At 40.3% G+C, this 23,232-nt stretch overlaps 1 protein-coding gene across 3 annotated transcripts in view; it reads left to right on the plus strand.

Moving 5' to 3' along the window:
* Nucleotides 1-23,232, plus strand: part of acaca (acetyl-CoA carboxylase alpha) — a 276,544-nt gene that overhangs the window by 113,789 nt on the left and 139,523 nt on the right. For all 3 annotated transcript variants that reach the window (XM_073053437.1, XM_073053439.1, XM_073053438.1), the window contains 6 exons: nt 147-290; nt 1,146-1,248; nt 4,358-4,465; nt 11,698-11,754; nt 12,757-12,801; nt 16,112-16,153. In XM_073053437.1, coding sequence (XP_072909538.1) covers nt 147-290; nt 1,146-1,248; nt 4,358-4,465; nt 11,698-11,754; nt 12,757-12,801; nt 16,112-16,153 — 499 coding nt within the window. The remainder of the gene's footprint in view (nt 1-146; nt 291-1,145; nt 1,249-4,357; nt 4,466-11,697; nt 11,755-12,756; nt 12,802-16,111; nt 16,154-23,232) is intronic.

A 23,232-nucleotide genomic window follows, 5' to 3' on the forward strand; every position in this document is an offset into this window, starting at 1 on the left:
TTACACATTTGTTATTAATATTGTATAATATGGCTTAATCTCATAAGTGTTATTGCACTAATGGGACCATAGAGGTTCTTTTTGTAATATTGCCATGAATTGCTTCTCCCCTGGTCCTAATTATTCATCTTTATATTGCAATCAAGAATGTCTTTCTCCTCAAACTTGAACCATTATGGGATGTTCCACGTCGCAAGTGTGAGTGATGTTCTGCTCGACACCGCTTTCACTCCACCTTGCCAGCGAATGGGAGCAATGGTCGCCTTTCGTAACTTCGAAGATTTTGTCAGGTACGATTGAATGCCCCTTTTTTTTGTTATTAAATTCTTCCACTTCTAGACTTTCCTGCCTGCAGTGAACCCAGCAGTATTAAAGTGATTTAATTGTTGGAAATTATGAAGTCCATAAAAAAAATGTGTATGAGTCATCTGCAGATTTAAGTTATTATCTGCTTTTTAATTGATGTTTCACAAGAAGCATTCTTGTTTTGGATCACTGTTGTAATTTGTTATCATGTCACATGGGATATATTAAATATAGTTTCCAACTCTTTACTTTGGTTGAAGTACTTGAATTTAGAGAACAGCTCCACTATCAATTCTCCCTTCTTTTAACAAAATACTTTTGGGGCTATCAGCCACCCATGCCTAGCAAAAATAATCATCAACGCCTCTATCATGTGCTGTCCGTGAATTTGCAGATGTTAATAGAGCTGTCCTTAACCACATAGTTATAAATATAAAGAGGAGTAGGAAGGGGCTAAGCACACTGCCCTTAGGTGCACACATGTTGATGGTTATTTAGGAGAAGGTGTTAATATTGGTCTGTAGTGACTGACATCTACCAATGAGGAAGTTGAGCATCCAGTTGTAAAAGGAGGTGCAGTGTCTTGGGTCTTGGAGTTTACTGGGGGTAGGGGGAGGGCATGATTGCATTGGACTCCCACTATAGTTGATGAAAAGTGGACTGACTTGCATTGAGAGATAGTGAAACAGTGGAACAGTGTCTGCTGTTGATCTGTTGTGGTATTAGGCTAATTGATTACGCAGTACATATTCATGTGTGCTAACTTTATTCAGTTAGCCTGGTCTGAATGTTGAGCTCTAGAACATGTGAAAGAAAACCTGTACCTCCTGTACTTTCAGAAACTTTCAGGATGTGACAAGCTGCTTTTCTGATTCACCGCCTTCAAGCCCAACATTTCCTGAATCAGGGCACGCCTCCCTTTATGATGAAGATGACAGCAAGGTAACTTGCATAGCCATGGAATTACAGGTGTATGGAGTATAATTTAACTAATCACTTCTGAATGCCAATGTAATATTCAAGTTAGTGAAGCAGTGATGAGAATATGCATGGACTATTAAATGAAGTGTCTCTGACGGTCTTTTATATAAGCAGTGATTTTTATATATAACTGCAAACTATATATATAACTATAAATACAGTGGAGTCCAGATCAAGTACATTTTAGCACATTTAAGTGGCTGCCCCAATTAGCTGAAGCTTCATGGAAGTTAAAAAGGTATCAAAAAAAAAAGACAAATAGAGTATCAAATCATACATTTAAGTGAAATACAGAACAAATCAGAACACTACCAATACTACTACAGTGCTATCAAACTGTATTAGTTCCTAATACTTGTCACCAGAGATTCATCTCTGTCACTTTTTTTGACTAAATGAACAAAATCAGCGTAGACGCCAAGTGTAGATAATGGTCTGCCTTCATACAATTGCATCCTCCAAATCTTCATTTTCATTGTAACGTTCAAGATGATTGTTGATACCTTCAAATTCTTTGTTGTTTCGAACTTGTTGAAGTAGTAAAATTGTTTCATTTTCACTTCCAGCTGTTTCCGGCATCTCTAAGTCTTAAGTGTTTGAAACCGCAGTGAGCAAGACAGTTCTAAATGGTCTTACTGCTTATTTCTTGCCAATTATCAGTGATTTAAAATCACTGCTTTTTGAACACAAACACACGCAACTGACGCTATGTAAAAACTTTGCTCTAAGCACAGTTCAATGGTCACACAAGCACACGCAACTGATGCCATTTTTGAAAAAAAAACTGTTTGGTAACAGTCTCCTGCCCCAGTTAGGGATAGTGTCGCAAATAAATGAAGGGAATCCCAGCTATTTTCTCAATTAGTTTTTTGTTCTTTAAGAGTTGTCCCAAATAAGCAGCTGCCCCGATTAACAATGGACCAACTAACCAGAATCCCCTGTATTGTTAGTTCAATGAAACAGAATAATAGTGGGAAAAGGATACTTTGTTTAATTTGGACCCCTTTAACAGCACAGTTCAAGAATAATGCAGCTATATAGAAAAGATTTTCTTGAATGTTAGGTACAAGTTTTTCTAAATTTTAGTATGCAGTATATTGGCTTTAAAAACTAGGTTGAATTCTCCTCATGGGATTAAATTAGAACTGTGTAAGAGGTGATACTTTAGATTTGATGACTTTTTGATGGATTGATTGTTGGTATTTCAGAAAATAGATGTTAAATTTAAATTTGCATGAGAATGCTGTGGTTACACACTGAAATCTATATCAGAGCAGAGGCTTGTTGTTTAGTACTAATTGGCATTAAGTAAGTAAATTTGTTCATGAAGACCATTTAATGTTTTAAATGTTGAAAAGCTAATGTAGTCCAGTGGGAGATCCTTTGAAATGCCAAATCTTTTTTTGTCAGAAAGGACGCTGCATTGTGTACAGTTCCTGGTGTTACTGACTGGAATACATGGTACAGAAACTGCAGTGGCAAGGAGTTAACCTTCTGCTTTCCATTTTAGACTCTCTTCAAATCCATGTAAAGTTTCCTTGACATTGGAAAATTCCTGTCATATTCTTGCCTGGGATGTGGCTGGTGCAAATACAAATGTCTCATAGCAATAAATTTTCACTGCTGCCAACCATTCCCACTGAGTTTCTGTCCCAAAACAGGAAGGTTTTAGTTCTGGATGGTTTGATTTTGAATTTGTGCCTCAGCTTGTAAAGTTGTACGTCACTGTCTTGGATAAAAGGTGAAGGTGGATGCCTAAACTGGAAAAGAGATGAAATTTGGAACAGAAGATGCATCCATAGGAGGGAGTATTCAAGCACAAGGACAAATGGCCAGTCTTGGTGATTATTTTCTCCCCTCACAATCCTGAAATACCTGTCCAGAAGAAAGTGATTCTGTGCTGGGTGAATGTGGAAAATCCTCATGGAAAGACTACAAAGCAAAATTGTTTATAATCGCCTCGTATACATAAAAGCTGATTGTTTGTTGTGGAAATAAATTGAAAGCTTTTCCTAGCTGCACTTGGATGTCTGAAAGAGCTTCTGTTTTTATGATTTGCATTTTGTGCATTATTCTTAGATTTTACTTCTACTACTTTGAAGGTGTGTTTTATTTTTCATTATACAATGCCAAAGATACTTCAGGTGAATTAAATGACACAACAGTCATGCCAGTTTTGGTGCCACTTCCATGGCCTCTAGATATCTTGGTTCTTATTTTCCTGACTTTTGGTATAGTGGCCGAGGTTTTATATACCTGTGATAGGAATTCCTTAAATGGGATCTGTTCATGAATCTTGCTGAAGATTCCAGAAAAGGCCCTCTCAACCCTGAAAACAGTTCCTCAATAACCTATTAGGAAATGGTTTTGTGGAAGATATTGCAGGTTGCAGAACAAAAAATGCAGGCAATCTCTGAGTTGTGTAAGAGTTCCTTTCTTGAGAACTATTGTAGGCCAATTTCTCAAAGTCAGAAACATCCATTTTCTCCAGCTATTCACATATTGCTGTACATACACCTGCGATAATTCTTATTGTTGATAATTAAACTAATGGAATATGTACTGTATCCGGTTATTAATGCATGGGAGAACTTATGTAAAGTCAGATTTCTGTCCAGAGAGTCCCTCTGCTGGAAATATGCAACAGGTCGAGCAGCATCAGTGGGAACAAGGGCAGAAATAATGTTTCATATCAGTGACCTTTATTGGGCCCAAAGCAGGAACTTCTCTGTCCTTGAGATGCTGCCTGTCTTGTGGACTATTTCCAGCATTTTTGTTTTTGTTATTAACTTTCTCTGATTGATGTGATTCTTTGCTCCAATTTTTATTCTGATTCTGTCAATGGCATAGAAATCAGATACCACTCCCTTACAGTAATGATTTTTGTGAAATGATTCAAATAGTGAGTCACACATCAAATGTCAATTATCTCAGTAAGATTTTCACTGTAATGTGTGTCCTAAGTACAGTTTCTGTGATATTGAAAAGTTAGGAGCAAGTTCATGGAAATACTTATCCTCAAATCTTAGTTTACCATAGCTTTGTCTAAATCTGTGCCTTCTGTTTACAGAGTATGAGAGATGAACCCATTCATATCCTAAATGTGGCTATTAAGATTGATAATGACACTGATGATGATGGCCTTGTGACAATGTTCGGGGAGTTCATGCACTCCATGGTGAGTACAGGGTCCAATTTTTTTTAATTATTCTATGATATAGGATTGTTAAATCAGGTTATCTTGTGCCTGATTGTTGTCTTTAGGAAAATCAAGTGGTGGGTTTTTCACCAGCAACATTTGATAGTATCTTGATAATTTGTTGTAAATGCGTGACCAAGTGTAGCACTGGAACTTGTAAGTCTCAAAGATCACAGAGTCAGTAGCTGAATTCAGGTTTGGCTTTGGCAACAGTTTAACCCAATTAGTTTAATTTTGCTGGTTATGAAAGGAAAAAAAAAAATCCACAAATTCCCAAACCATCATTTAATTGCAACTACTGGAGGGTATGTGAGTGCTTAGATGCTGAATGAAGCTGTGTCCCAGCTGGCCATTATAATTTTGGCTTGTATTTAAAGAAGGATTGGTGTTTGATATCTGAGTTTCGGAAGTGCCTTTTGATCCTTGCCAGTATTTTCAAAATGAGTTGGAAGGAAAGCTGAATGAATGTAATACATGAAGTGCAGATATCTGAGGAAATACCTGAAGAGTGGGTGTATAGGAAGGTAAATGAGGACTTGAGAGCTAGTCCTGACGAAGGGTCTCGGCCTGAAACGTCGACAGCGCTTCTCCCTATAGATGCTGCCAAGCCTGCTGTGTTGTACCAGCATTTTGTGTGTGTTGTTTGAATTTCCAGCATCTGCAGATTTCCTCGTGTTTGCACTTGAGAGCTTTGCTGCTTTCCTCTATGCCCTATATCCAGAACACTCAAAAGGTGGGATCAAAGAGTGATGGGGAATATTTAGTTGTGCAATAAACTAATGTTTTGGAGCTTGGAGATTAATGTTTATAATTGTTGGCTATTGTGAAAAGGCTAATTGATCCTGTTCTGTACAAAAGCAAAATTCTCCTGTTATTATTTTGTGTGCTATTTGAGATTGTATGAGAATCAAGCCCCCACTCCCGTCTTTGGATGGAAGTAAACACTCTAGAAAGGCACAGGAAAGATTTAATAGTTTAGTGGCAGCGATGAAGGATTTCAGTTGCAAGATTAGACTGGAGAAGCTAGAAATATTTTTCTTGGAGCTAAGAGGAGACGGTTTGATTGAGATGTAGAAGATGATGACAGATTTAGGTAGAGTAATGAAGAAAAATTTGCCTTCATCAGCAGATGGTTCAAGGACCGTGGAGGACAGATTTAGATGAGATTAGATCAGCTTTATTTGTCACTGGTACATTAAAACATTCAGTGAAATACATTGTTCGCGTCAAGTAAAATCAGTGAGGATTGTGCTGGGCAGCCTGCAAGTGTTGCCATGCTTCCAGTGCCAACATAGCATGCCCCGAATTCACTAACCCTGATCGTATGTCTTTGGTATGTGAGAGGAAACTGGAGCACCTGGAAGAAACCCACGCAGTTTCAGGGAGAATGTACAAACTCCTTACAGGCATTAACCATAACCATATAACAATTACAGCACGGAAACAGGCCATCTTGGCCCTTCTAGTCCGTGTCGACGCTTACACTCACCTAGTCCCACTGGCCTGCACTCAGCCCATAACCCTCCATTCCTTTCCTGTCCATATACCTATCCAATTTTACTTTAAATGATAATACTGAACCTGCCTCTACCACTTCTACTGGAAGCTCATTCCACACAGCTACCACTCTCTGAGTAAAGAAATTCCCCCTCATGTTACCCTTAAACTTTTGCCCACTAACTCTCAAATCATGTCCTCTTGTTTGAATCTCCCCTACTCTCAATGGAAAGAGCCTAACCACGTCAACTCGATCTATTCCCCTCATTATTTTAAATACCTCTATCAAGTCCCCGCTCAACCTTCTACGCTCCAAAGAATAAAGACCTAACTTGTTCAGCCTTTCCCTGTAACTTTCAATTGGCAGGAATTGAACCCCAGTTGATTGCAGAAGCTGTAAAGTGATGTGCTAATCAATACATTACCATGCTGTCCTTTCAACTAACTTTAAATTTAAAGTGAAAGGCATAAAATACTTGGTGGATATTTGGATCCAGGCAAAAGCATGGGCTGTTTGTGGGTAATTCCCCATTTGACATGTTGGTATCTTCTAAAGGTCAGCTAGTTCAAATTCAGGATGAGCATGTTCCTGTGAGGGGAAAGGCAAGAATGAGAAGGTTTAAGATCCTTGTAAATTTGGTCAAAAAGAAAAATGAAGCATAAGAAGCTATGTTCTCACAGCCCTTTGTGGGGACTTCTGGTCCAACACTCGACTGCTCCCATACCAGACGGAGATGCAACTTGTCAGGGTGCTCTCAGTGGTGCTCCTGTAAAATGGGGGTGGGGGGAGCCTTGCTTGCCTCAATCTTCTTTGGAAGTGGAGGCACTGATGTGCTTCCTTGTTCAGGGAGATGATATTAACGGACCAGGTAAGATCATCCATGATGTGAACTCCCAGGAACTTAGTGCCCTTAACTCTCTATGGAGCAACCATATATTTGCAAAAGGGGATAGTTTGTCTGAAATCCACAGTGATTTCCTTGGTTTTCTCCATGTTCAGGCTTGGGTTGTTCTTCCTACACCAATCCACCATTTCCTCTCTATACTCTGTCTCGTCATCGTTCTTGATAGGCCATCTTCTGTAATGTCATCTGCAAACTTGATGACACAGTTTGAGCTGGATCCTGTGACACTGTCATGCATCAGCAATTGGCTGAGCACACAGTCTTGGAAAGTGCCAGTGCTCAGCATAATGGGACTAGCGACGTTGCTGCCCACATGGACTGACTGTGGCCTTACCGTTAAGAAGTCCAGTATCCAATTGAGGATGGGGGTGTTGAGACCCAGTGGTGGCAGTTTCTGGAGTATGGTGGCATTGAACGCTGAACTGAACTCTATAAACAGCAGTCTGGCATATGAGACCCCATTTTCCAGGTGGGACAGGACAGAGAGGAGGGCAGAGGTTATTGCATCATCATTGGATCTATTTGAGTGATAAGCGACTGGAAAGGGTCTAATGTAGCCAGGAGAAAGGCTTTAATAACCAGCTGCTCAAAGCATTTCATAATGATTGATGTTAATGCCACCAGATGATAGTGATTTAGGCAGGTTACTGTTGCTGCCTTTGGCACTGGAATGCTGGTTGCCATCTTGAAAGCTGAGGGGACAATGGATTGTTCCAGAGAGATGTTGAATGTATCCGTCAGCAACTTTGTTCGCTGGGTTGATCAGTCGTTCAGAATCCGACCTGGTATATTATCGGGCCCCACAGTTTTGTATGGGTTTACTCTGGCCAGGGTCTACCTCACCTCAGCTTCACCCAGACAGACTGTCTGCTCCCTTAGGGGAAGGAGTGCCTTCCTCGTCAGCACTTTGTTTTGCCCATCAAACTGGGTGTAGGAAGACATTCAGCCTCTCAGATAGTGAAGTATCCAGGTCACTGATGCATAGGGTGGATTTGTAGTCTGTACTCTTCTGAATTCCCTGCCACGTGCACATCTTGTCTGTGGTGTTGCAGAAGTGGCTGTAAATTCTCCTAGAGTACTCCCTTTTTGCCTTCCTGATGGGGTGGAAAAGGACAGCTCTTGCTTCCCTGAGAACTGTCATAACCTCTGATCTAAAGGCCTCATCATGATCCCTCAGCCTGGCACGGACTTCTGCAGTAAGCCATGGCTTCTGATTTGCCCTCACCTGGATTTGTTTTGTGATGGTAACATCCTCGGTACACTTCTACGTGGCTGGTCACAGAATCCACATCTTCCTCAATTTTAACGTGCTTACTATAGGGAGCAGCCTCCCTGAGCATTCTGTAGTTCATATTATCAAAGCAGTCCTGCAGTGCACCATCGAGCCAGGTTTTCACCACCTTTAGAACTAGCTTGACATGTTGGATCACTAGTTTGAATGCTGGAATTAACATTACTGATTAAGTGATAGGACAGTCCAATGTGGGGTCGAGGGACTGCTTTATAGGAACCTGCTATGTTAGTGTAAACCAGGTTTTGTGTATTTTCGCCTCTGGTAGCAAAATCAACAAGTTGAAACAACCTCCAGTAACTCTTCTTTGTCTATCCTGTTTGTTATTTCTTCAAAGGATTCCTACCAATTTGTTCGTCGGCAAAGAAACCATGCTGACTTGGCCGACTTTATCATGTGCCTCCAATACTCTGAAACCTCATCCTTAATAATGGACTCCAACGTGTTCACAACCACTGAAGACAGGCTAATTGCTCTATAATTTCCTTTCTTCTGCCTCCCTCTCCTCTTGAAGGGTGGAATGGTATTTTGCAATCTTCCAATCTTCTGGAACCATTCTAGAATCTAGTGATTTTTGAAAGATCGTTACTAATGCCTCCATAATCTTTCAGAGCCCTGGGGTGTAGTCCATCTGGTCCAGGTGACTTATCCACCTTCAGACCTTTCAGCTTCCCAAGCACCTTCTTCTTAGTAATAACAACTACACTCATTTCTGCCCTCTCACACTCTCAAACTTCTGACATACTGCTAGTGTTCCACAGTGAAGATTGACGCAAAATGCTTATTAAGTTCGTCCACCATTTCTTTTGCCCCCCCCCCCTCCCATTACTACCTCTCTAGCATCATTTTCTGGAGTCAACTCTCACCTCTCTTTTACTCTTTATATATCTGAAAGTACTTCTGGTATCCTCTGATATTACTGGCTAGCTTACCTTCAGATTTCATTTTTTCACTCCTTCTGGCTTTTTAGTTGGTTCTTAAAAGCTTCCCAATCCTTCCAATCAGCCACGGTTGCTTCTTCTGTCTTCCCCGCCCCTTAAGAATGCTGCTTCATCTTTTGGATGCATCTATGCTGCACTTTCTGAATTGCCCCCAGAAGCTTCAGCCATTGCTGTTCTGCTATCATCTCTAATAGTATCCCCTTCCAATCAGCTTTGGCCAGCTTCTCCCTCATCCACTGTAATACTGATACATCTGACTTTATCATCTCCCTCTCAAACTGCAGGGAGAATGCTGTCATATTATGATCACTGCCTCCTAAAGATTCATTTACCTTAAAAATCTTCTCCCTATTCAAATCTGGTTCATTACACAGCACCCATTCCAGAATTATCTTTCCCCTATTGGGCTCAACCCCAAAGTGCTCTGAAAAGTCATCTCGCAGGCATTCTACATATTCCCTCTTTTGGGATCCAGCACCAAACTGATTTTCCCAATCTACCTACTGTGGTAATTTATATCCTACATCTTGGCTAATGTTTGGAGGCTTGTATATAATTCCCATCAGGGTCTTTTTACTCTTGCAGTTTCTTAACTCTACCCACATCTTCCGATCCTATGTCACCTCTTTCCAAAGATTTGATTTTTGTTTTTTTACCAACAAAGCCACCAATTCAGCCTACCTGCCCCATGTCTTCGATACAAAATGTATTCATGGATGTCAAGTTCCCAACTATGTTATCATCTTTCAGCCATGACTCAGTGATGCCCATAACCTCATATCTGCTAATATCTAACTGCGCTACAAGATCATCTACCTTATTCTGTATACTGTGTGCATTCAAATGTCTGACCTCCAGTCCTTTATTCGTCACCCTTTTTGATTTTGTCCCCATGTTACACCTCAACTCATTCCGCTGACTGTACTTATACCCTGTCATCGGTTTGCCCTTCCTCACAGTCTCACTACATAATGCATTGACTTGGAAACCAAGTGCCCTATCCTCATCCCTATCACTCCAGTTCCCAATCCCCTGGCCAATTAGTTTAAATTAGGTTACGATTGGAAGCTCACTGTTTATAGGTACGATGGAACAGAATCAGACAGAGCACGGGGAAAATAATTTGAAGCACTGCAGGGAATTGAGACCAGTTAGATTTTCTTTGAAGAACTGGCATAGATCCAATAATTTGAATGCCGCTTATGTTTGGACGAGATGTCCGAGATTCCTGGATGAATATTTTCACCTGGAGAATGTCCCATGTGGGTAATCCCTAGTGTGTGACAGCTGGTGCCCGATAATCAGTTCATTTTTTTGACAAAGTGAATTTCAGTGTTTGGGTGACATTTTGCATGATTAGGTCATTTATGTTACATGAACAACAAACTTCCTACTGGATTTATGACCTGTCATTGTCCAAGAAATAATAAGAACCTCAGCTGAAAAATAGTATCAATGTTCTAGAACAAAATGCTAATTAATCATTGTTTATTATTAATAGGAGGCTTATAAGAGGTTTCTGTATAAATAACAAAGGGTATAGTGCCATGGTGTTTGTTACTGAGCTAATATTTCAGAAAGTTCAGGTCCCACCAAGGCAGATAGAGTTCAATTTGGTTTGGGGGAAAATGTTGAGGGAATAAAAATGTATGTAAGTTTTTAGCTTGGCACCTGACTTTCATTCATTCACTCTGATCCTTCAGGGTAGCAAAAATTACCCTCGCCTGGCCTGGCCTACGTAGAACTGAAGTGCTACATCAGTCTGTTCAATCCTTTACAGCCTTTAGCAAATAGTCTTCTTAGCATACCAAATCCTGGACAGGTTAAAAAATGGAGCCTGCACCCACCTTGGGTTAACTTGGCAAAGGAAATAAGTCCTACGTTATTCAAGAATGTTTTAAGGTTTGTTCTATACCTTGGTCAATGAAATAGTTCAAGGTAGCTTGTTAGCTGGTTGAAATTAGGATTAGAAGAGTTAGGGAGCTGAATAAAGCAATGAATATTGAAGGTGGGAAGGGATGCGGTGCTGTAGAGTGGGAAGGTATGTGCTGGCTCACAGATAAGGAGGAGCAAAGGCTTGTAGACATGATGTGCAGCCAGGTTATGGATGAGGATGGTGTGCTCAGCAAAGATGACCAGTGACTGGCTGATCAACTGTGGTGAGTTAATGGTGAATTTGGGCAGTACTCTGAAACAAATGCAGCCTGGCCAATGGTCTGCTGCTGCAAATAGCAGGGTAATTAGTGTACAGGAGTTGATCCAGTGGTTGCAGTGACAGGTTCACCCTTTTATGTCGTTCACATGCCTGATTTCTCAATGATAGTGTGTGGGTGTGCTATTGTAATATAGAACCATTTGAAACCATCCAACTGTTCACCCAATATCTAAATACAAACATAGAAGCATTTTTCTGTAGAAACCTCAAATTCTACAGCATACTGCTCCTCACGATGTGATTGGAACTAGATTGGATCTTTCAGCCTGTATGGCTTATTACACCATGGGCTATCTTTACCCATATGGGCAAAAACGTTGGTCTGTTGCAGTAGTTTGAAAATGTCTTTTTCTTTCTTCCAGAGATCAGTTCTGTTTGACCACGGTATTCGGCGCCTGACCTTCCTTGTCGCACAGAAGGTATAGCCCACTTTGTCTCATTAAAACAATTCTCATTTATCTCAAACAAATAATCAAAAGCATAATGGCCTGCATAGAAAATAAGAATATCATCAAACTGTAATTTAATTGATTAAACCCTTGACTATCCAATTTACTGATTTCTCAATCCAAATCCATTTGTATTAATGGGATATAAAAGTAGTTAATTCCACATAATTTGTCTTAAAAGTGGTTCTGCCCTTTGTTTTTTACATGTAAAGCTGTTAATCAGAAAGATAGAATAATCTCACATTCCGTGAAGTAAGGATACAATAAAGTATCAGGGGAAAATAAATTCAACAATTCAAATACTCTGATTAAATTAATCAAGTTCAATTTTGATAATCGTTTTCCTCTTAATGATGGTTCCTTCTACGCCCATGACTACTTTCACAACATTAACAAAGAAAAATCTTTCTGCAGATTCCAGCACAGTTAATGACCTCATCCCTCATACTATATTTGCCTTATTTTGTTGGCTATTATCCTGTCATACTTTTGGGCTTACATGTTTTTAATTGTACCTTTGCTTTACACTCCAGACATTATGAAAACCCTTCTCTCAAATCCCTTCCTTCTAATCATGAATTGGCAATATTATTTACCATGATGTAATAGTCCTCTCACTTTTCCTCCTTCCTGTAAGTGGGGTGACCTTGTCCAAATGCCATAACTCAGTATAAAAAGTTCTAACAACAAAGAAATGCTGATCACAGTTGGAAGTAATCACTCACTGCACCATGTGCATCTTTTTCTGGCTGCTTGACATCATTAGATATCTAATGCAATGGTATTTGTTGAGGTAACATTTTGCTGGTTTACTAGATTTTTAAGATGTTATTCTTGGTTTGACTGGTAAAATTTAACAAGTGATGTTAAGCTTTAAAAGTGGGCTTCATGAGGCAGCTAATTGGTAATTGAGGTTTGAGTCTTAAACTAACAGCCAGATCTTGTCCATTTTCCTTTCATTCTATCCAAAAGGATTTCCGGAAGCAGTGTAATTATGAGGTGGATCGGAGATTTCATGTAAGTATCTGAGGACAGGTTTGTTTGACACATTCTTCTCTGTCCGATTAAAATGAAAAAACTGGTTTGAGATTAGTCTGGGACATTAGCTATTGGAGCGAATTGTACTTGTCTTTGTAATCAAAGGCACTAGTTCGGACTCATTTTCTTGCTGTTCTTGTCAGCTATTAAGCAAGTTTACTACAGAGTCAGAATCAGATTTATTATCACTGACTTAAATGATGTCAAATTTTTTGTTTTGCAGGAACATTACAGTGTAGAGACATAAACTTACCCTAAGTTGCAAAAATAAATAGTGCAAAGCAAAGGAATAGCACAATAGTGTTCATGGACCCTTCAGAAATCTAAAGGCAGAGAGGAAGAAGCTGTTTCTGAATTGCTAAGTGTGTATCTTCAGGCTCCTTCATCTGCTCCCTAATAGTAGTAATGAGAAGGGGCCATCAAGATGGAGATAGTCTTTAGTAATGGATGCCATCTTCTTCACAGACTGCCTCTTTAAAAATGTCTTAAGTGGTGGGGAGGGTTGTATCTGTGATGGACCTCGTGTGTGATGATATTTGTGGAGTTAGGTAATTGTGGACTTAACATTTGTAACTGAGCTAGATGATGATTTCAAAAGTGAATTTCAGAGTAAGTTATTTGTATCGTTAAACAAGATAATGCTGATGATGCTGATGATGGCAATCACTATTACTTAAACCCATCACCTCTAATGGGCATAGGTTACCAACAGCAGCTCACCGGAGTCGTCTGTCTTGGGCTGATAGAAGGTTAATTGGCCCTGTGGCTTCTACTTTCACCACACGACTTCACATGTCTTCTAGGCGAAGATCCTTCATCTTCCAGGGATGAGGTCTTAGGAAATTCTGTTGGCGAGTTCTGTAGCTCAGTGTTCTTATGGAATAAGGTTGCTATTCCCACGCCCAACCCTCCTCCTTTTGCATTTTGGCTTGGGAGCATCCATGGTGGTGTTGATAATGGCAAAGACAACTCTTACTATCCATTCCTAATATGTCTTCAAAGGGTGGTCAGCTACCCTTAATGCAGTCTTCCTGGTGAAGTTACTCCCAGAGTGGTGTAGGGAAAAGAATTATGTATAACTAAAGTAAAAAGCACCTCTTGCACAATGTACATCTTCTATTTTCTATACGTTGCAGTAACTGAGATCTGCAACCCACCTGATGAACATTTTACAAGGATGCCTCAATGAGTTTTAAAACTGCAGGTTTATTTGACAGTGCTTGGAACTGTGGTTCCATTTTGGTTATTTCAGCATCAAACTTCTTTCCCCTTGCAATCCATGAAAGATCATCATCTGTTTTGTTTTCTGTTAATCACCTGCACTAAAATTTACAAAGATCAAAACTACTTTGCTTTGGGCTCAGTAATTTCATGTCCCTTCTAGCATTCCCAAGGCCTTTTCAGATTCAGATTATTTATCGCATGTGCATCGAAAATACAGTGAAATGCAACCTTTATGTCAGCAACCAACAGAATCTAAGGATGTGCTGGGAGAGCTCGGCAGAACAACACAAAACACAACAAGCGACAAAACAACACCAGTAAAACATCCCCTTTCCTCTCTCCCACCTACTCACCACCCACATGCAGACTCTGTCTTTCAGCCGCAGAGCAGGCGTCCGGGTCTATAGTGTATTCGTGGACTAGTAAGGTTTTGTAAAATTAGTCAGCTCCATCATGGACACTAGCCTCCATAGTATCCAGGACATCTTCAAGATATGGTGCCTCAAAAAGGCAGTGTCCATCACCCAGGTCATGCCCTCTTCTTATTGCTACCATCAGGAGGGAGGTACAGAAGCCTGAAGACTCTCACTCAATAATTCAGGAACAGCTTTTTCCCCTCTGCCATCCAATTTCTGAATGTACTTTGAATCTATGAACACTAACACATTGCTTGTTGATTTCTAATTGTTTTACACTACTTATTTACTTTAACAATCTAACGTTGCACTGCTGCTGCAAAGTTAACAAATTTCACAACATATGCCGGTGATATTAAACCTGATTTTCATTCTGAATAGAAGTGTAGCAAGGAATTTGCACGCTGCCTTCTGGCGTTTAATGGTCAAAATTGCACTGCAGTATCTGTTTATGAAATTTCTTTGACTCTTATTTTAACTCGGGTGTAACACTTGAGCAAAGAAATTTTACTGCGAATTTCAGGAGCACTCGAAGCATTCATTCCAAGTGTTGCACAGTATAATTTAGTTTATTTTCTGGGTTATATTTCACCTTGTATCACTTGCAGTAAGGAGTAAGTTGACCAGGTTTAATAAACTAGTTAGATAGAAGTGGCACAATCTACTTGCAGTTCAGTTCTTATCAGTTGAGAATTTATCTTCTATTCATTCCTTTAAATTTAAATGGACTGCATTTGCAATTGCTTTCACTTTCTGATGCACTTTCCTCATCAACAAATGAAACAATCCGCAGATACCACACTTAATAATTTTATTTACTGTCTCTGTAATAAGCACCACAGGGAAGTGGGCAAGGGGTGTGTAGCTGGTCCAATAATTATGTAATCTCTCTTCTTATCAGCCATGCAACCTGATTATCAATGCAATAGCAAGATAAAATTATTTATTTTCTTGCTTGTTTTCAAATTTCCCGAGTACCAGGGTGTCTTGAGCAGTTAAATTAAGCACATTATTATGATTGTCTAGGTAATGGCTGACTGCTTTGCCACAGCAGGGGCTAATGTCCTCCATAGACACTGCAGGATGTTCAGGTTCAATCTGATGTAAGTGGTATTGACTTGGGTGAGGAGGAGAGTGCAGGGGGAGGGGGTGGTGAGTGGGTTAAAAGAAAAGCCTTTCCCAAAACCAATATTAGGTAGCACTGATTTCAGTTTTTACGGAGCAGTACCTTTTATATGGTGATAATATTTTCATGGAAATTGGCATTATGGCCATTAAATATCTCACAGCCATTATCCCAACAATTGCATCAGCCAAGTTGCATTTGCAAAGCAATAATGCCAGGTCTGTAGGGAGAAATAAACCTCTAAAAGCTGCTTTTCTTTATTGTTCCGGAGAAAGAAAAACTATGTTAATGAATTTTTTTTATGGCTGCCGGAGTAATTTTTCTTTTCCCGGCAATACTATCAGTGGCCCGATCCACTGGAAGTTCTGTGGATGCTAAATGTGATTTATAGTGGTTACTTTCAGAGGCTGAATTCTTTTTTTTAACACAAAATCTTTGTATGTCTACTTGAAGATTACAAATGAAAGGCAGTGTTATTTTAAAGACTTTTCTCTCCTCTCACCCTCTTTTTTTTTATATACAGAGAGAATTCCCGAAGTTCTTCACCTTCCGATCAAGAGACAAGGTAAGGCACGTAGCAGAACTGAACTTAATTTCTGAAGGTAGAATTTCACTCTACTGGTGGAGGCCATTTGATGCTTTGTTACTGAGCAGCTATTTAAAGCTGTGCAGATTCTTCCATGCCATTTTTCACATTGTCTCTGCATATTTTCCTGTTTAATTATTTATCCTATTTACTTTTGAAGTTTGTGACTGAATCAGATTCTGCATTCCTTGTTAGGCCGCATATTCTAGATCACGATGACTTGTGTTTTAAATAAACATGCATTTTCAACTTCTGTCTGATTCTTTTGCCAAATCAGTGAACGCTTTTAAAGGGTACTTATTGGATCCCACCAAAAAATATCAAACCATTGTCTGGACCCCACCAAAAAACATCAAACCATTGTCTCGGTACCCCAGCACATATTATCTACCTGGCACAACACTTTCCCTGTAGCTGTTACACCTTGTTCTACATTCTCTTGCTGTTTTACCTTGCACCTCCTCAATGCACTAGGTAATGAATTGATTTGTGTATGCAGTATGCAAGACAGGTTTTTCACTGTACCTCGGTATGTGACCATAATAAGCTAATTTAAGTGTATGTTTAATTTCTCTGTGATAAGTTTAGAATTGGAATTTGCACATTTCTCTGTTCATTTGCCATACCTCACATTCCTATCGTTTGCATTGGGAAGGGCTGAAAGAAACCCTAGTTTATTTCCGGACACTTGTGATGGTCCATGATACTCCCTATGTTCTTGTGGCTCTAGCAGGTGTAGGTATTGATGCTTCTGAGACTGGAGGAAACCAGTTTGGCAGAACTTGACAGTTTTGCTGTTTAGTGGTCCAGTTATATTTACCTCCAAAGTGTCATAGAGAGGTGCAGCACAGAAACGGGCCCTTGCCCATCTAGTCCATGCCGAAACCATTTAAACTGCCAACTCCCATCGACCAGCGTTGGGATCATAGCCCTCCATACCCTTACTATCCATGTATCTATCCAAACTTCTGTTAAACGTTGAAATTGAGCTCACATGCGCCACTTGTGCTGGCAGGGCATTCCACACTCTCAAAGCCCTCTGAGTGAAGATGTTTCCCCTCTTGTTCCCCTTAAACTTCTCATTTTCACCCTTAATGCATGACCTTGTAGTCCCGCCTAACCTCAGTGGAAAAAGCCTGCTTGCATTTTCCCCTCATAATTTTGTAAAGCTCTATCAAATCTCCTCTACATTCTAAAGAATACAGTCCTAACCTATCAACGTTGGTTTGATTACCGCCTTTATTTTCTTTTTGTGTTTACTTATTGTTTTCAATATTTTAAAAGCTATCACTATGTATCTTTTCTGACCCATCATCTTCGATTGAATCATGCATAATAATGATACAATTGATGGGTTTTACATTTTGTTTCATTTTAAGACTTCAGTTGGATTGAAGATGTACGGGTGGGGGAATAAATGATTGGAAAAAATTGTGATGATAGTGCTGATAAAGCAGAATGAATAATAATTCAGTGAAGAAATACAAAAATGCAGGTAATTTCTGTGGCTGGAAACTATGAATCGAACAAGAATATCATAGTACAATTGGCAGGCAAATGGAATTGCAGGAAATTTCTGTGACATGAATGGTGTAGTAGAAAAAACATGATGTGAAATAACCGTTATTTGAAAGCATCTCATTTGTAAACACATTGATGAATGTTAAGGTTAGATTGTAGAGCAATGGGAATAAGATAAACCTTGGGGCATTTCATAAATCTAGATTTGACTTGATGAGATAATATGTCCTGGCATTAAAAAAGCCCTATCAAATGACATGATAAGGTGTATAAGGGCAATTGAGTTCTTTACTTTGAGAAATAGGTTTTGCTGTATTAAGGTATGTGCATTAGGCCCTGCTTTGTAAATAAATTATGAGGTGCAAAATTATCCTGTGTTCATGCTGTTAGTTTTAGTGTAGAATTAATGAAAAGAGCTTGTGCAGTAATGTAAAGCTTCTATTTGAAATGGGTCATCCTAAGGATGAAGTACGTTAGCTTGGATCCATTGCAGCTTCTTACATTGGTTTAATTGCTGCCAGTGGAATTACTTCTTAAATCACATTGGTATTAAAGTTTTAGAAACCTTTATTGTTTGTTACAGTTTGAAAATACTTAAATGAACATTAGGTTAAACTAAGTGAGAGTTTACACTGATTCAGAGGAATGTCAGTATTTAAAGTTGCAGAGGGTGGATGTGTGTTATTTTGCACCCTATCATCCCATGCTCTTTAATTTCTCTAAGCAGCCCAGGTGTTATTTCATGTTCTATTGTAGGTTGTCTGAGTTTTAGAAATGTGTAGGAAGGCAAAGTTAACTGCTTGATGCTGCCCTTCCCCGCATCTCCTCCATTTCCCAGACATTAATGCTCTCCCCATTTTCTAGCCGCTTTAACAGTGATAGAGGAGTGCCTCTTGTGTCCTCTGGTGCTGTGATGAAGCCACCCTCAGGGTGAAGGAACAACACCTTATATTCCTTTTGGTTAGCTTCTGTCCTGATGGCATGAATATCAATTTCTCCTTCTGATTTAATAAAATCCCTCCTCATTCCCTCTTCTATTCTCCACTCTGGCCTTTTACCTTTCTCACCTGCCTACCACTTTCCCCTGGATCCATCCCCCCCCCCTCCCCATTTTCCTATGGTCTACTCTCTTCTCCTATCAGATTACTTCTTTTCCTGCCCTTCACCTCTCCCACCCACCTGGCTTTACCTATCACTGTCTAGCTATAGTCCTTCTCCTCCCTCCCCCCCCCCTTTTATTCTTTCCCCCTTCCTTTCCAGTCCTGAAGAAGGGTCTCTGTCTGAAATGCCAACTGTTTGCTCATTTCCATGGATACTGCTGAGTTCCTCCAGGATTTTTATCTATGTTGCTCTTGGATTTTCAGCATCTGCAGAATTTCTTGTGTTTAATGTTAACTGCTGCCCAACAGATCAGTAATTTTGTGCCAAGCCTGAGATGTGCTCCTCAAATATCCTTTTCATCGATCTATCAATGACTTGGCAGATCACTGAAGGAAATAGTAAATTTGACCACTTCACTTCTGCATTTGCCAAGAACTGGCTCCCATTTTCCATTGAGAAGATTGTGATGAGCCACCTTGTTAAGTAGCTGCGATCTTTCTCCTGAAGATCCTGTCACAAATACTGATGGGTAAGGAGTTCCAGGATCTACAGTCAGAAACGGTGAAGGAACAGCAAAATATTTGCAGGTGAAGAATATATTTAAGGGAACTTTAAGGGTAGTGGTGATGTTCTCCTCTGTGTTTGGTGGTAGAGGCCACAGGTTTGATAAGTGCTGGCGAGCACAGTTTGACAAGGAGCGAAGGGTTAGATTGCTAGTGGAGTAGGTTAAAAGCTCACCTCAACATTGTGGGCCAGAGGGCCCGTAATGTGCTGTGTTGTCTGTGTTCTGTGCTGTTTCTCTGCAGTGCCGTTAGAGATGGCATACATTACAGTAAGTTGTGGTTAAGATTTAGGGTGACAAACAGGTGCTTTGTTTTGGATGATGTCAAGCAGCTAGAGTGATGTTGGAGTTGCCATTATCCAGGCAAGTAGAGATTAATCCATCATGCTTCTGAGTTGCTTTCCAGATGGTGAACAGTCAGGACAGCCAGCATCTGACCTTCTCTTATACCCCTGGTATTCATGTGGCTAGCCCTGTTGAGTTTTTACCAGTGAGACCTAATAATATTGCTGGTGGGGGATTCGGTGAAAGTAATTGAATGCCTGGTTCGATTTTTTTATTGAACCTGGTTATTTTGTAGTTTATTGATGCTTATACCTGTTCATGCCTGGACATTGCATTCAGACACGAGCTGCTTCATTTTTATACTGTGGATTCACAAATGGATTTGAACTTGCGCAATCGTCAGTGGGCATTCCGGAAGCTAAAGCAATCTTTGTACAAGCTGTCACTCTGACCACTAACTTCAGTTTTATGAGTGATGCTAAACTTAGTCTAGTGTTACTTTGGTAGCAAGGACAGTCAATTTCATCTCACTCTGGTTTGAAAGAAGCTGTGATGAGGTCTAGATCCGAGTGGTTCTTTTGACGTGCAAACTGGAGACTGGTGAGCAGTTTGCTGCTGAGTAAGTGCAACCTGACAGCACTGTTAATGACACCATCCATCGTTTCGTTTCTATTTGAAAGCAGCTGAGTAGCAATAATTTGCATGACATGATTTGTTGTGGTTTTTGTGGACAGGACCTCCCTTTGCAATTGTCCATGTTGCTGGATGAATGCAGGAGTTTTAATTATACTACTGGAACAGCTTGGTTAGAAGCATGGCTGGTTTTGGAGTTAAACTTCTCAGTATTAGAACCTGAACGCTGTCTGGTTTCACAGCTGCACTTTCTGTACTCATTGCTCTCAGATGTTCTTGAAGTAATGGAGAGTGAATCTTCTTGGCTGGACTGGCTTCTTTAGTTGCAGGGATCTCAAGGGGAACTTGAACTAGATTATTTAATTGCTGAATGTTGCATTGTCTTTACAATTCCTTTGGGTCCTACCATTAAAATCAAGGCTGGGAACCAACCCTGACTAATGTGATGTAGAGGGGCATGGTATGATCAATATCAGAGGATAAAAACATTTTGGAATTTTTTCCTCTTTCTAGTTGCTTATTTGTTTAGTACCACTCATAACAAGCTGTGACAGGACTGCAGAGCTTTGATCTGGTCTGATGGTAATGGGATCACTTTTTTTCTTGTATGCCATTCAGCATTCATGCCATTCTGTATTACACCTTCCTTGGGTTGGCACAAAAGTTCAAAGTAAATTTATTATAGTATCTATATGTCACCATGTACTTCAATCAATCAATCAAGCAAGCAAGCATGAGAACATGAATTGTGGAATCGGTTCAGTGTTGAGGTCAGTGAAGTGGTCCACACTGGTTCAAGAGCCTAATGGTTGAAGAATAATAACTGTTCCTGAACTAGCTGGTATGGGACCTCAGGCTCCTGTACCTCCTTCCCGATGGCAGCAGCAAGAAGAGAACGTGGCCTGATGATAGATGCTACTTCCTTGTGACTACAGTCCTTGTAGATGTACTCAATGGTGGGGAGAGCTTTTCCTTTAATGGAATAGGCTGTGTACACCACTTTTTGTAGGCTTTTCCTTTCTTGGAAACAAGTTTTTGATGTGTCTGATGCTGATCCCACCATGCCGCTCTATATCTCATTAATCGGGGTTGGTTTACAGCCTTGAGTTTAATGGTAGAATGGACAATGTGGTGAGTTGTGTGTCATTGCTACTGCTTCTGATTGTCCACAAGACCTCGTGGATGCTGAGTTTGAGCTGCCAGATATATTCTGACTTTGTCATTTAATATTATTTTAGACAATGCCCGTGAAGAGCAGATGGAAGTTTGATTTCACAAGTAGGATTGAGGTGATCACTTGTACCAGTGCTTTCATGGACTGATATATCTGCGGTAGATAATTGGTGAGGGCCAGTTCAACTATTCATCAAACTGATTTCTTGACTGCCTGTCCAAATTAACTTCCGATCTTTCGGGAGGCTGAGGGGTTGATTGACAGGATATTAGGGAGGTAGTTACACCCAAGGAGCAGGACACAGGTAATGTGGTGATCATCAGGAGTGGGAAGGGGGTAGGCAGCCAGTGCGCTCATGTGCCCGTTTTCTCAGCCCAAGTTAGGGCAGGGATTGACTTAGCAGACGAAGGTCACGGCAGTCAGGTCTTTGGCACTGAGTCTAGCTCTAAGGCTCGGAAGGGAAGGTGGAGAAGAGGCAAGCTGTAGTGACAGGTGATTTATTGGTTGGGTGAATAGACAGGAGGGACCAATATCCAATTGGGAATGTTTGCTCGTAGTGCATGGGGGATGACGCTGGTGGTTTAAAGTAGAGTTGCAGTGGGGTGGGAACCAGAGCGCCAGAGTAGATAGTCGAGTGGTCCTGGAGAAAGATGTTGTTAAGCCTGCAGACAAAATCAGGAGTTGAATGATTGAGCATGGTGGGGCTGGTGTTTAGAGTTGTGAATACTTCAATGCAAAGAGTTTCGTAAGAAAGGCGGTTGAGCTTAGGCCATGGGTCAATATGTGGAATTATGACATCATAGCCATTAGTGAAACATCCTTGCAGGAGGGTCAGGCCTGGCAGCTCAGTGTTTCAGGGTTCTGTTGCTTTAGATGTGATAGAGTGGGAGAGGTAGCATTACTAGTCGGAAAATGTTATGGCAGTGCTCAGACAGGACAGATTGGTGAGTTCATCTACTAGGCTGTATGGATGGAACAGAGGAATAAGAAAGGGTTAACCACATTAATGGGATTGTATTATAGACCACCCAACAGTCCACAGGATTCAGAGGAGTAAATTTGTGAAGAGATTGCAGACTTGCAAGAAATATAAAACTGTGATAGTAGATGATTTTAACTTTCTGCATATTAACTGGGGCTCTTTACTGTAAAAGGGCTGGATGGGATAGGGTTTATCAAATGTGTTCAGGAAAGTATCCTCAATTAGTACAGAGAGGTCCCAATTAGAGAGAATGCGATACTAGATCTCCTACTAGGTCAGGTTACACAAGTTTGAGTAGGGGAACACATCGTATCTAATGATCGTAATGCCTTTAGTTTCAAGATAATTATGGAGAGGGTAGGCCTGGTCCTCAGGTTGAGATTCTAAATTGGAGAAAGGTCAATTTGATATCAGAAAGGATCTGGTAAGTGTGTATTGGGGCAGGTTGTTTTCTGGCCGGGTGTACTTGGTAAGTGGGAGGCCTTCAAAAGTGAAATCTTGAGAGTACAGAGTTTGCTTGTTCCTGTCAGAACAAAAGGCAAGAGTAACAGATTTAGGGAACCTTGTTTTCAGGAGATATTTAGGTCCTGGTTTAAAAAAAAAGGAGGTGGTGCGTAGCAGGTATAGGCAGGTAGGAACAAATGAGGTTCTTGAGTATTAAAAAATGCAAGAGAACACTTAAGACAATCAGAAGGGCTAAAAGAAGGCATAAGGTTATTCTAATAGACAAGATGAAGGAGAATTCCAACGGCTTCTACAGATGTGCTAAAAGCAAAAGGATAGCAAAGGACAGATTTAGT

The sequence above is a fragment of the Hemitrygon akajei genome, chromosome 8 (genome assembly GCF_048418815.1).
Source record: "Hemitrygon akajei chromosome 8, sHemAka1.3, whole genome shotgun sequence".
Lineage (NCBI taxonomy): Eukaryota > Metazoa > Chordata > Chondrichthyes > Myliobatiformes > Dasyatidae > Hemitrygon > Hemitrygon akajei.